Raw genomic sequence first — 13,001 nt, 5'->3', positions numbered from 1 at the left:
GCCCATCTTACAGCAGTCCCAGTGCAGTCACTCCATGTAACATGTCATTTATTTTTCAGGTGATGGATGCAATGCACTGGTGTGAGCGTGGGCCCGGGGGTGAGGGAGCAGTGTGCCCACCCCAAGGCTCCCATAGGGCTCCAACTCCCCTAGGACAGCTGTGCCCCATCTTCTGCTCTGTGAGTCCTGCTGCAGAGCACAGCCAGCATCAGTGGTTCCTGGTCCATGGTGGCAACACATGAGCCTCCAAGTGGCATCTGCCTCTGGGTGCTGCCTCTTGGCACAGCCCCTCCTAGGGATGTGTTGAGTACCCCTGGTTGAGTTGTCCTGCTTGAAGCAACCTCCTGTCTGCACCATCCCTTATGGAGGAAGGGATAAGATCCCACCACAGCGTTTGGCCTCATACAAAGGAGTTATTATAACAGGGAAATTGTCATAGGACTGGGCCTTTGTCTGCACATTCACACAGCAGCTGGGAGTGATTATGCTGCAACAATGTTCTGTTCCATCAACATTATGTCCTCATTAAACCTTTATTAGTAGATTAGATTCAGATTTATTGATTTTTTTGTTGTTGTTTAGAGGAAAATCCAGACTCATCTCACAGAGATGCCTGTAACTTTTCCTGCATGCAGCACTTCCCAAAGCAGTGCAAGGGAAAAGCACTAATCTGAGAGGGAGAAAACCTGGGTGTTTCCTCCTGCTCTGGCTTAACTTCTTTCCCTCAGCAACCTGTGGAGCAGGTGAGGTTTAGCAGCTCTGCACTGGGATCAAGTCACATCGGGACCAGGATGGCCAGAGAAGAGTTGTCCATGGGATCCATGGGAGCTGTGGTGGCACAGGTGAGCCATGGGGCAGAGGGTGTCTGTGGGGCATGGCTGAGGAAGGCGATCCAGTGGTCCCACTGACCTCAGCCCAGGTCTCGTGCAGGCGGGAGGCATCGTACACCCGGTTCAATGGGCCCATTGGATTTGTCTGTTGGAGCGTTTGATGTTACATGAAGGCAGCTCATTCCAGAGGGTGTTAATTGCCCGCTGCAGTGATCAGGTCTGTAGCACCATCGATCTCGGTAGGATCAATGGGCTGATTTAGTGTCTCACAAACTCTTTAACTGGACACCTCATCAATAGCCAGCCACTTACAGACCATCAGCACATTAGCGCTGGTCGGGGCTGCCAGGAGCCCACACCAGCCAGCCAGCAGCCCTCCTGTCACTTAGCAGGGAGTTTTCCTGCGTGTGAAGGCCTTGGAGGGTGTCTGGCCTGTGGATTGAGGTTGGTGGGCTTGGGAGTGGCCACAGAGGTGCCAGACACTGTGTGATATCTGTGTTCCTGCTGAGGAGCTACCAGAGCAAACAGGATGAGGCCTCCTTTCATCACCTTTAGAGGATGGTGCCTGCGCTGGATGCTCAGGTAAGGAACCAGTGTGAAGTGCACATCTGTACCTGAACAGGGCTGACATCAGTTTGGCTTTTTCTCTTGGCAGACATTGCAGCTGCCTGACACACTACCCCCATTCTGCAAACACACTGTGCAGGTATCGCACTGGGTAAAGCAGCTCTTTACAGACTTTGGCTCTAATCCCAGTCCTGCTGTTCTGAGATGCAGGAGCTCCTTTTCTCTCCTGTTACACAGCAGCTTCATGCCTCTGCCCTGGCAGAGGTGCACAGAGAGAGCATGCTTATATATGACAGCTTTGGAAGCTTGCATTAGCGGACGACTAAGACAGGTAACCTTGTTGCTCTCTTCCAGCATTGCTTTCCTATGGCAACAGACCCATTTGCATTGCTTTTTAGAGTTTTATTTGTGTCTCCCCCCAGCTAGTTCTCCCCAGTTACTGTACTGGTGGGTAGGAATGTGGAGGGGATCTGCCAGTCAAGCATGCAAAAAACATTCAGGAGAAGGGGAGACATAGACATGCAGGACCTGCTGAGCCCCTGGCTCTGGTAGAGCAATAACAAAGAGCGAAAAACAAGTGTGCAGCTTTCAGTGCTTCGTGCAGGGTGAGTGGAGCTGGTGGAGGGCAGATCCACGTCCCTCTTCCGCAGCAGGTTAAATGATGAGGATGAAGGTGGGACTGGGAAGAAGTTGGGTGACCCTGAGATGGAGCTGGGAGTGGGGAAACACCCTGGGGAAGGGAGGGGAGAGGGGTGGGCTCCAGATGAGCCCCCGCTGGGCAAGGTGGGGGCTGAGCCCCGACGGGAGCGGCCGGAGCCGGGCTGTGCCGGTGCCGCTGTCCGTGGTGCTGAAGCGCCGGGCGGGGCCGGAGCCGCGCTGTGCTCGTGGTCTTGTCCCGGTTGGGGGGAGGAGGAGATGGGTGCAGGGGGTGCAACCACCCGGGAAGCCCTTGTGAGGTGAGAGAAGGGGAAAGGAGCTCGGTTGGAGCTAACAATGATTCGGTTGGGGTGGGTGTGCTCTGTGTTTGCTCGCTTTTACTCAGCCCTTATCTTAGTGCTCAGATGCTGCTTTAGAGCTACTGGAAGTGGGGTGATTGAACCAGTCTGGATCCCTGTACTCAGAAAACACAGGTGGTGCTGAGTGCAAGAACCAGGGAGTTCTGTTCCAGTCTTCTGGAGCACAGCAGCATCTGAGGTTCTCACCTTGCCTGCCCCAAAATACAGCTCAGGCATATTGCCACACCGACCAGAGGGTGCCCAGTGTGATAGTGTAGGCCAGGACAGCCACCAGGTATGCTCGGAAGAGCAGGACATCCAACACGTAGCCCACTTGCAGCCACTCACGGGCAACATCACGAAATTCATCACGCTTCTCAAGGAACTGGCGGATGGTGGTGATCTCGTGCAGGATGCTGTGAATGAGCAGAGAGCCCTCTGCTGGAGTGGCAAAGGCAGGGGTGGGCCTTGTGCCCCCTGCCACCTCTCGCTCCCGAGGGTCTTCAGAACTGTAGTGGTTCAGTTTGGCTGCAGGATTGAGAGAGAGGAGTGGGAGAGATCCATTTAGATGCAGAGCTGAGACTTCTGCGTGTGATCTGGACATCTGGATTGCTGTGCATGTGCCACAGTGCTCCAACAGAGATGGTGAGAGCTAACTGAAAGAACAACTGCTAGTTCTGATAATACACTATTAGAAGAGCTTTAGGCTTAGTTTTGCATAGGGTTCATTTCCCTTCTGCTTCTGTAAGATCTCTCTCCGCAGTCCTTACCTGTGCTGTCATTGTTCTCCACGTGCCTGGAGATGTCTGAGCTCTGTGTTCTGGTTTGGCTGAATTTCTTCCTGTCCCAGATGCAGAGCAGCGCAGTGGCACGTTCCAGCAGTAAGTGCTTCACCCAGCTGGGGACGTGAGGCTGCAGGTCTTGCTTGTGTACCAGGCGCACAATGAAGATGGTCTCCGTGAGGCTGATGACGAGCAGCGCCATGCACACCACAAAATAGATGCCTGTGGAGATGCCAGCAAGGTGAGTGACCTGCAATGGCCAGCACAGTCTTTAGATCAATACACAGTGCAGGCAGGTCTTGAGTGAATTCTTCCTGCCAAGCCCTGCAGCAGACCTCTGGTCACATCATAGAGCTGCAGCTCCTGTAGCTCCAGGTCTACAGCTCCGAATGCAGTTGCTGTGTAGCCCACCCCCCCAGTTGGCAGGATGTCATTCTGTTCTCTGGGCTGCTGTGGCAGTGCTCACACAGCCATTCATCTGCTCCAACACAGGAGCTCCAGTGCAGCTCTGTCAGATACATGGGATAGCCTTGATACCTCCAAATCCTGAGCTACTTTTACAGCCCCCATTTCTGTACCAACCCACATCTCCCATTTCTTGCTCTTGTGTGTGGAGCTCTTGCCCCAGCACCAGCTGGGACTAGTGGTGCTGCCATACCTATCAATGGGGTGCCAACAGCAGTAGCTGGAAGTGTGTCGGATACAATGATGAGGAAAACTGAGTAACCCAGGAGGAGAGTAATCTTGAAAGAGACCCTCTCGCCGCTGTTGGGAGGCAGGTAGAAGCCTACAATATCCATCACCATCAAGAAGATACTAGGGAGCAGCAGGTTGATAGTATAGAAGAGAGGACGCCTCCGGATGACCACCTATTGGGATACAGAGATGTAGGAAAGGTTTAGTGAAGGCAAGAGCCCTCCTTGAAGATTGGGCATGGGCTGGTCTGGGTCTCTGCTAAGGCAGGCGAGAGTGGTGGGCTGTACTGCCCAGAACCTCAGAATGGCTGAGGGATGCACCTCAGCACGGGGCTGGGGAGCAGCTTGGTGATGAAGTAATGGGACCAAGGGCAAAACTGTGCCATGATGCCTCATCTCTAAGAACAGCAGCACTCAAAGCAGGGCATAGCATGACACGGGGCTGCAAGAAGCTAAAGGCCCTTACGTAGAACTTCATCTCGGCGTAGCTGTCGCTGCTTTTGACACTGAACTCCTGGAAGTGGCTGAGTACGTAGAGCAGCTCCCACTCGCCCTGGTTCATGAAGACGCTCCTGTCGAATTTCACCAGCTCCGGCTGCCGCCACAGCGAGAGGTTGATGTCGTGGACTGTAAAGGATGCAGGGACCGAGCTGCGGGCTGCCGGGCACGGCATTCCCGAGCCGCTGGGGCCACCTAGAGGGGGGATGCGTCCCCTACATGGAGCCTCCCGTCCCCGAGCCCCCCGAGCTCACTGTTGTGCAGCCAGCTGGTGAAGGTAAGCGAACAGTTCTGGACGTCGAAGGGGAAATTGTAGATGTCCAAGCTGCAGGCTGTCACCACTTGGATGGGTTTGAGGTTCTGGACCTCTCCGTGGTGGCGAACGTAGACGTAGGGGACATCAGGGGACTTCCCGACATCCACGCTGGAGGGCATAGGGACAAAGAACATAAGGGTAGGGAGCACTTTAGGGAGGGCTGTGAGCAGCTGGGCTCCTCATGGTAAGTTGTGTTTGGGATGGGGACTGCCCAGCGCTGGGACCCTTCCTTGCTGTTCTGCCAACCTGCTCTATTGGAAACAAGTGGAGGTCATGGGGGGAAAGGGCCAAAATGTCAGCGGCACAATGCTCTGTGTGGGCACAGCTGCCCCATTTCATTACCGTGCTCCCCATGCTCTCCCAGGGCAGCGCAAGGCCAGTTGTGGCTCTGCCTTGTGAGGGTCTCTGCAGCATGAGATGGTGGGAACACCTTAAATCCCAGCAGAAGTGGGGGTGGGGAAGGACAATGGCTGGCTTTACAGGGAGGGCTGGCAGCTCTGCAGCTGCCCTTGCATTGTGCTTCCTTAACAAAGCCTTTCTCCAAATATCTGGATCCCACCCCCAGCACAGTGTGGGTAATTACAAATGTTTGCTGTTAGCCAGCATTGGAAATGTCCCAAGTGCCAAGCCGTTCCCCATCTGCAGCCCACTGCATATGGGGGGCACTGCCAGTTCTGTGCCAGGAATACAGAGCAAGGCACAGTGATATGGGAGAGGGAGATTAAAGCCCCGAGCTCTCTTTTGGTGTTTCCTACAGTGGGGTTCGGGCTGTGCTGTACTTACAACTCGTTGATGAGGATGTCAGGCACCCAGATGCTCTCCGCAGGGAGGGAAATCTGTGTGATGTTGTCAAAGTGTGCAGGGTCCCACTGCAGGAACTCATCTGTCCAGTGCTGTGGGGGTAAAGCAAGAGGGGATCTGGAGGGGTAACACTGGCCCTAGCCCTGCCATGATCCAAACCTAATTGCAGCAGCCTGCCACAGAAGGAAGCCATAAATGCCTTGTATGAGGGAAAGGAAAGCCCAAACCAGAGGTGAGTGAGTAGCTGAGCAGACAAGGAAGCTGTCTTTATGGAAGAGGCTTGTAAAGTACAGAGTGAACTCAAAGGAGATTTTCCATTCTGTTGAATTTAGTGCTCCACAGCCTTCCTGAATCCAAGGGAGATTGCTGCAGCTTTGGAAGGAGCCACCACTCCAGGACCTGTCTGCGAGGCTGGGAGCTGGGATGTGGAGGTAGGCAGATATCAGGGCTGGCTGACAGCAGCCTGTGTTCCCCCATGCACCCGTCCTGGGACAGGCATATCCCTGCACACTGTGGGGCAGAGCCTCATTGCTGGCAGATGGGGCTGGAGGGAGATGGGGTCAGCACGGTCCGTGGGCTCACCTGTCTGTACCAGATGTAGGTGGTCAGCACCTGGTTCTTCTCATCCTGTGGGAACAAAAGGAGAAGTGGTTGGAGCAGGGTGACAACAAAGCATTGCTGGTGTGGGTGGATGGAGCTTGCAGGGGGAATTCGTGCAATGAGCATCACTCCTTTTGCAGAGGAATGAGCAGCAGCACAATGCTGTGGGGTGGAAGGGGAGAAGCTGGCTGGGAACCCCCATTAGTGCTGGGATGGGAGGACAGGAGGCTCACCACACTGAGGATGGCATACACCATGACATCAATGGCCACAGTGGTGGTGGTGCGCCAGTCCCGCACGGGTCGGACTCCCCTCCTGTAGTGAGTCAGCAGCGTGTCGGACAGACGGAGCAGGGCTGGAGTGGAGGGATCTGGCTCTGTGCTCCCCTGCAGGGCTCCTAATGGGATGGGGAGAGGCAGCTCACGTTTGCTGTCTGCCCCCTGAATCACCCTGACCTTCCCTTAGACTGTTCTTGAGTCTCAGATGGCCACGACCCACCTGAAGCTGCTGTCTGCCCCTTCTCCAGGACTGACATCAGGACAACTGCGAGGGAATCACTGCCCCAAGATGAGTATTCTAACTCTTATTACTTGGAGAGGCGTTGCTTCTTTAAACTTAGCCTTCAACTTCATTGTAAAGATGAACCAAGATGCTAAATTCATTCACTAGGTAATGAAGACTAAAACCTGTCTATACCAGATTAAAAAGGCACTTGTGTTAATCCTTGGAGGGCTGCACCACGTGTCACCAGGCTTTGAATTCAGCTCCCCGGTGCTTTCTATGGCACAAACGCCTGCAAATGCTGCTAGCCTGGAAAGCGACTGCAGGCCAGCTGGGTTTTTTTGGCTATTGGTCAAATATCTGTTCCTTAGTTTTCTGAAAACTGACCTTATACTTCCATAAAGGAAGTGCTGGGATAAACATTGTGCTTCCTCTCTGGTGTTCCTTAGCACATCTTTGCTGCCCCAATGCGTTCATGCAATGCTGGGAAGGTTCTGTGCCACTCCTCCGTCATTTGTGGCACTGAATGGCGCTGCATCAAGGCTGAGTATTGGACAGCACATCTGTGTGTACAGATCTCATCCCCTTGTGGCGCATGTGAGAGTTGGATGCTCTGAGCCCACAGAAGGAGGAGGTGCAGCACAGGGCTGTGTGATTAGAGCTGGGATAGCGGCACTCTATCTATATATATATCTATATATAGGGCTCCTCCTGCCCTATATGCATATGGTGTATGGGCTGAAGCTGAAGAAGGACCCACAGAGCTGGTGTACTTGTGTGCATGCAGTTTTGGCCCTGTGCTGCTCTGCCAGGGTGTGGGCATTGCATCTGCATCTTCAGCTATGAGTGCCATCACTTTATTGTGCAGGAGCAATGTTGGTGTTGGTATCTCAACCAATGGAGCCTGCTCTGTGTGTAATGAGAGGCACTCATTGGAGTAGGTCTGCAGGAACTTGGGAAAAAATGCCTGGAAGGAAACATTCATCTTTCTTTTCAGCTAAGAAAAAGCAGCCCCAGCCCCTCTGACTTTATATACAACACATAATGCCCCAGAGCTGGCTGTGCTCATGACCCATGTCAGCAGCTGGAGGCAGTGGGGGGTGAGAAGCAGCAATCAGAGGGATGGGAGGAACTCAGGTGCTGCTGCCATTGCACCAGTGGCTCTGGCCAAGCTACAGCTGCTCACAGCTGGCTCAGGGCACCCATTTGCAGTGTATGGAAAAAGCCACATTGAATGGAGCTGGGCTCACTTCTCAGTCTCAGTGCTGGTCCCAGGGCTTGGCTGGCTCACACCACCTACCACGCTGCAGGTAAGTGCTGTTTGCTCACTGTTTTCCATCTGAGCTAAAGGGGATTCAGCCCAGCCCCGCAGTTGGGCCGTAGCATGCAGCCATGCCAGCACTGAAGTGGGGTCACAGCACCATGTCTGGATCCTTCCTTGGGATCCAAGTTGCTCTGAAGCCCCTGATGTGCCCAAAACTCAGCGCTGGGTTCAGATAAGCCATTACCTCCCTCTCTTCCCAGCCACACTCAGTCAAGCGCGCAGTGCCTTGGAGCTCTTTCCAAGAGGTTACCCATGGTTGGATTTATCGCATGGATATGGATTTTGAATAACTTAAAAGATACTTTAAAAAAAACCCAAACAAACAAAAACACCAAAACAACCCTTAAGTTTGTACATTCTGTAGAGCCATTGCTAACATGAAGGTGCTCCAGCTGCAAGAAACCAGCTCCTCCTCCCACCCCTGCAGGTTTTCCCCATCGTGTCCTTACCTGCATCCTGCAGCATCCACACCGGTGGCAGCAGTGCCAGGAGCAGCAACACAATGGGCACCACCAGCACCATGGTGCCCCACGTCCCCGTCTCCGTCCTCAGTCTGCTCTCTCCTCTAAGTGAACCCAGTCAGGGAAGCAGGCAGCACTTTTTGCTCACTGTCCCCCAGCCGTCAGGTTTGGGAAAATGCGTAATTAATCTTGCAATCAGCTTCCTCTGCTGCATCGAGTTTCAAGAGGGGAGGAGGGAAGGAGGAGGCTGCCTGCCCCACAGCTGGCATGCAGCGAATGCTGAGTGTATGAGCCCCCATGCACAGCGCTGGGGGGAAGCTCTTGTTTCTTGGAGGGGTGGGAGCTGGTTGCATCATCTGCGGGTGACAGCAGTGTGAGATCTCCCCATCACGGCTGTGTAATGTGGGTGCTGTGCAGGTGAAGGATGAAACCCTTGTTATGCACTCAGCCTTTAGCTGTGCTGGTTTGTTTGGGGGAACTGCGAGCCATGGAGGAAAGAAGGGGCTGCAGGAGGTGTATGGGGAGTAGTTCTGGTGATGGGGAGAGCCACAAGGCTGTGCCAAGAGCCCTTTCATGGCCTGCAAATGAGACAGGTGAGATTATTCCAGGGGCTTACAAAGAATAGAGCCATCATAGAATGGGTTAGGTTGGAGGGGACCTCTAAAAGGTCACTGCGCTCCAACCCCCTGCCATGGGTAAGTTGCTGGCTACCAAACCAGGCTGCCCCATCCAACCTGGCCTTGAGTACCTCCAAGAGTGGGGTGCTTGATGAGGGTACAGCCAGAGCTGCTGTGGGGCAGGATAGGCTTCCAGCAGTTCTGGAGCTGCTCTGAGCAGTGCTGGAATTGGAGTTGCCTGTTGGAGCAGGGAGGGAAGCCTGGATGAGCAGGGCAAGCTGAATAAGGGCTTTCCTTAAAGCCTCATGGTGCTCCCAGCTTCCCCAGAAGCTCCCCCATACTGGGAGGGCTGGTGAGGCAAACAGGCGGGATCGGAGCCCTCAGCTGCGGCACGGAGCAAATTGCATCAGATGGCAGCGTGGAGTCACTTAAACGAGATAAGAATTAGTGCACAGCCCTGATGAACTCCCCCTTGGCTGCCAATAGCGGTGTCAGGGAAAGAGAGAGTGTAAAGCTGGGGCTAATTTGATTTCTCAGCTCTGTTAGCGGATGGTAAGTCACCTCCCGGGGAGCGCAGACAGCTCGGAGCTGTTTGCTGTTATTGAATCTGGATAATAAAAATCACGGGCAGAGCCGCAGCGGTGCTGGGGACCGTGCCCTGGGCTGCAGTGCTGGGGAGCATGTAGAACCTGCTACCACCACGCTGTCCTCCTGGCACCTGCAGTGAGTGGGACACAATGCACTGCACAGGATCCAAATGAGGGTCCCAACATCATAATAGGGTCTGGGATGGAGCAGGACGGTAAGGAGCAGTGAACCGCAGCCTCAGTGGCAGCATCATTAACTCTGTATCCTCTCCCTTGGGTTTTATGTCTTCATCTTAAAGAGATTTTAATGTAGTTCCTATCAGGCCTCCTGTTATCGGATATCTAATTAGTGTGATCTATTATAGCCTTGTATTACGCGCGTGCACACACAGCCTGTACGTTGGGGGCTCTTACGGGACTTTTTGTGGGATGTCTGATATAAATTGGCAGTATCCAGATCAGATTTACTTTCTGAAATGGTATAATGGGATTTTATTAGCTCTGTAATCTGCTGCACAGTAATTGCTTTTCTGAGAATCGAAGCGCTCGGCATCTCGAGTTTCCCTGAGCTCAGCCCGGCTCCCTGCACCTGCAGCATCACTACTGTTCTGTGCACCAAAACCTGGTGAGTTTTCCCTCCTTAAGGGTTAAGGATGGTGCTCAAATGGGATCAGCCCTGGGGTGCTGCATGGGATGGGTGCTCACTGATGGACGCAGCGGAGCAGGAGGGGCAGGGAGGTTACAAAGGCAGAGCGATGCTTTGTAGATTGCAGAGTAAAGGGCCATTCTTTGCTTCTATGGAGACAGCTCCCCATAAAGGCTAATAGGTTTTTGAAGGATACAGAGCACGGGGGGATCTCTTGGCTCTACAAGGCCATTCTTTTAGTGCAGGGAGCGAGCTGGGTGCCCAGTGAAGGGGTCTCTCCTCCAGAACCCCTATAGAGCACATCCAGGATGCAGATGGAGCCAGGAGCTCCACTTTGTTAATCTAATCACCACCGTGTGGGTCATTGCAGATCCTGATAGCTTTGCTCTGCACAGGGAACTGGGCTGACACACACCTCACTGCCTCATTGTGAACCCATAGATGTCCATCAGGTAAACAACTCCACACCTATAGACGTGGGCGCATATAGGGCCGCACTCAGCATCAGCAGTGCTGCCATCCCAGAGCCAACCTCCAAGCCTGCATTAAGCAGGTAACACTGAGATCATAACAGAACAACTACAAACATTTCCAAGGATCTCACTGATGCACTGTTTAAAGCAATCACTTTTCCCCTTGTGGGTAAGTGGTCCCTGCCATGGCAGTGCAAGTGCATGACAACAGCAGTGAAGTCAAAGTGTTGGTGGAGTATCCTGTTGGGGCTGAGGAGGTGACCCACTTGGTCTCCTCCATCTCCAATTCTTGTTTCCTTTGCTCATCTCGAGGGAGTGTGATTATGCGACTGCTGTAATGAGTTTAAATTTATCTCAGCACTGCTTTGGAAATCAGATTTTATTAGAGCGATAGGAAAGCTTCCCCAACTCCTGTCCCCATCCTTACCAATAAAAATGCACAGGAGCCATAAATAAGCAGCTCTGCAGCAGCCAGGAAGGGGAGTGCTTCCACAGCCCCACTGTATTTCATGGTTTAATTATCAGCAGCACCGAGTTCTGTGGGCCTGGAGGGGACAGTTAAAATGTCTCTGCAGAAAGTGCTCTAAAGTGACGCTCTGCAATGAACATGAGGCTGTCTGACAGTGTAAGAGAGTGTCTCCTGCGAAGCAACTTGGTTTTAATCTCCTTTGAATGCTCTTTGATGAATGGGCCGGGCTGCACAGCACAAAGTGTTGCTGAAAGGGAATAACTTTTGTGCAAAGTCATCTGTTGGCTTTCGAAGCCCTCTGGCCATGAGCACTGAGCAGATGTGGTTGCTGCAGGTTGGGGTTGGGGTTGGAACATCAGTGCAATGAGGGAGCAGCCCTGAGTGTGGGGTGCAGCCCTGGGCAAGGTGTGCAAAAAGGTCTTAGTGCAAACATATGGAGCTGTAGCAATGCTGGGGTGTGCAGCACTGTGGGGCACAGCAGAGAAACCTGCTCCCAAATCCGACCTGCTCCCAAATCCAACCAGCTGCAGGGTGGTTTTGGGGGATGGAAGGGTGTCAGGATGCAGCTGATGTTGCTCTCATTTCATTAACAGCAGCAGAAGCATTTCATGGGCAATTGGAGATAAATACCAGTGCTGTGCAATGAGCAGTGAGAGACAGCTGCAGGTAGGGGCTGGGGCTGTGCCTGTGCAGAGTGGGGGGGAACTGTGAGCTCTCTTAGTGCCCCCAGCCACACTCCTACTGCTCACAGGGCTGCAGATTACCCCCTGCCACAGGGCTGCCCATAGGACAGACAGACAGCTGTGGTGATCACCATACACAAGGTGCTGAGCATCCCTGGGGCAAACAGGAGGATGGAGGCAGGAGGAGGGGGTGGAATTTTGGAGCCCAGCAGCCAAATGGGCACAGCTGTAGCCCGGTCTCAGAGAGCTCAGCAAAGGAAGGCGCTCTCTCTGCAAGCTGCTCGTATTTACTCATCTGCTTAATGAACTCCACTTGGAGCAGCTGCAGGGATGAGTCACGCTGTATTTCAAGGCAGCAAGTGGTGGTGGTGCTGTGCTGGCGTCAGGTGCAGCTCAGGCCAGGGGGAAGGGAGTAGCCATGCAGTTTGGGATCTCATTCTTAGCACTGTAAGCAGAGGGAGGGCTGAGCAGTGCTTGCTGTATGGGTGTGAGCCCCTTTTTCCTCCTTGTGCTGTGACAAAGTGTGAGCCATGTCCTGCTTTGCTGTGGACCGGTGCCCCAACACAGCCCCTCTGTTGTGCTGCCCTTGGGGATGTGCTGAGCATGGTGGTGACCTTGGAGCTGTAGCTGGTGGCAATGGAAGATGTCCAAACCCACAACCCCAGGGAGGATGCTGGGATCCCTGTGCTCCCAAGGCTGGGAATGTAAACCTGGCAGAGAAGCTCGATGCCTTTAAATCCCCACATCAAAGCACTTTCCCTTCAGTTGCATCCACCATTAGACACCCTTCAAGTGTTAGCAATATTATGCCACAATTTCATTATCCATTAAAGCCAGGTAATAATAAGTACACCAAGGTATTTGGAGCCCATTGGCGTTAATGGAGGAGATCCATCTCATTCCGAGCAGGTACAGCAGCCGTGCGTCAGAGATGCGATATTACCCAAGGTTAGGCAGGAATTGCCTTGCTGAGAGCAGACCCACCGGTATTTAATCTTGCATGGCTGTCTTTATGGCACAGTGTGAGCCTGGTACCTGGTTTGCTGCTTTTCTTTCCCTTTTATTTTGCTGCTGCAACTTCCTGACCTGGTTAGGAGGGAACACACCCCCAGGACAGGGGCATTTCCTCCTTTCCTTGCTTTCTGGATGAGGTTTA

General features: G+C 53.3%; 1 protein-coding gene and 1 long non-coding RNA gene across 2 annotated transcripts; one reads left to right on the top strand and one right to left on the bottom strand.

Moving 5' to 3' along the window:
• Window positions 1-1,645: 1,645 nt before the first annotated feature.
• On the bottom strand, window positions 1,646-9,036 carry LOC107324138 (5-hydroxytryptamine receptor 3A-like). Its single transcript, XM_015883863.2, has 9 exons — window positions 8,359-9,036; window positions 6,318-6,481; window positions 6,067-6,111; window positions 5,467-5,576; window positions 4,622-4,791; window positions 4,336-4,496; window positions 3,833-4,043; window positions 3,163-3,396; window positions 1,646-2,920 (listed from the first exon to the last, which is right to left on the bottom strand). The coding sequence occupies exons 1-9, from the start codon at window positions 8,429-8,431 to the stop codon at window positions 2,622-2,624; spliced, it is 1,467 nt and encodes a 488-aa protein (XP_015739349.1). The 5' UTR covers window positions 8,432-9,036; the 3' UTR covers window positions 1,646-2,621.
• Window positions 4,494-6,950, top strand: LOC107324141. Its single transcript, XR_001559420.2, has 3 exons — window positions 4,494-4,644; window positions 5,817-5,915; window positions 6,550-6,950. It is a non-coding gene; the product is annotated as an uncharacterized LOC107324141 (long non-coding RNA).
• Window positions 9,037-13,001: the final 3,965 nt, after the last annotated feature.

The sequence above is a fragment of the Coturnix japonica genome, chromosome 24, assembly GCF_001577835.2.
Source record: "Coturnix japonica isolate 7356 chromosome 24, Coturnix japonica 2.1, whole genome shotgun sequence".
Taxonomy (NCBI): domain Eukaryota; kingdom Metazoa; phylum Chordata; class Aves; order Galliformes; family Phasianidae; genus Coturnix; species Coturnix japonica.
This window is presented reverse-complemented; position numbering and strand designations above follow the sequence as displayed.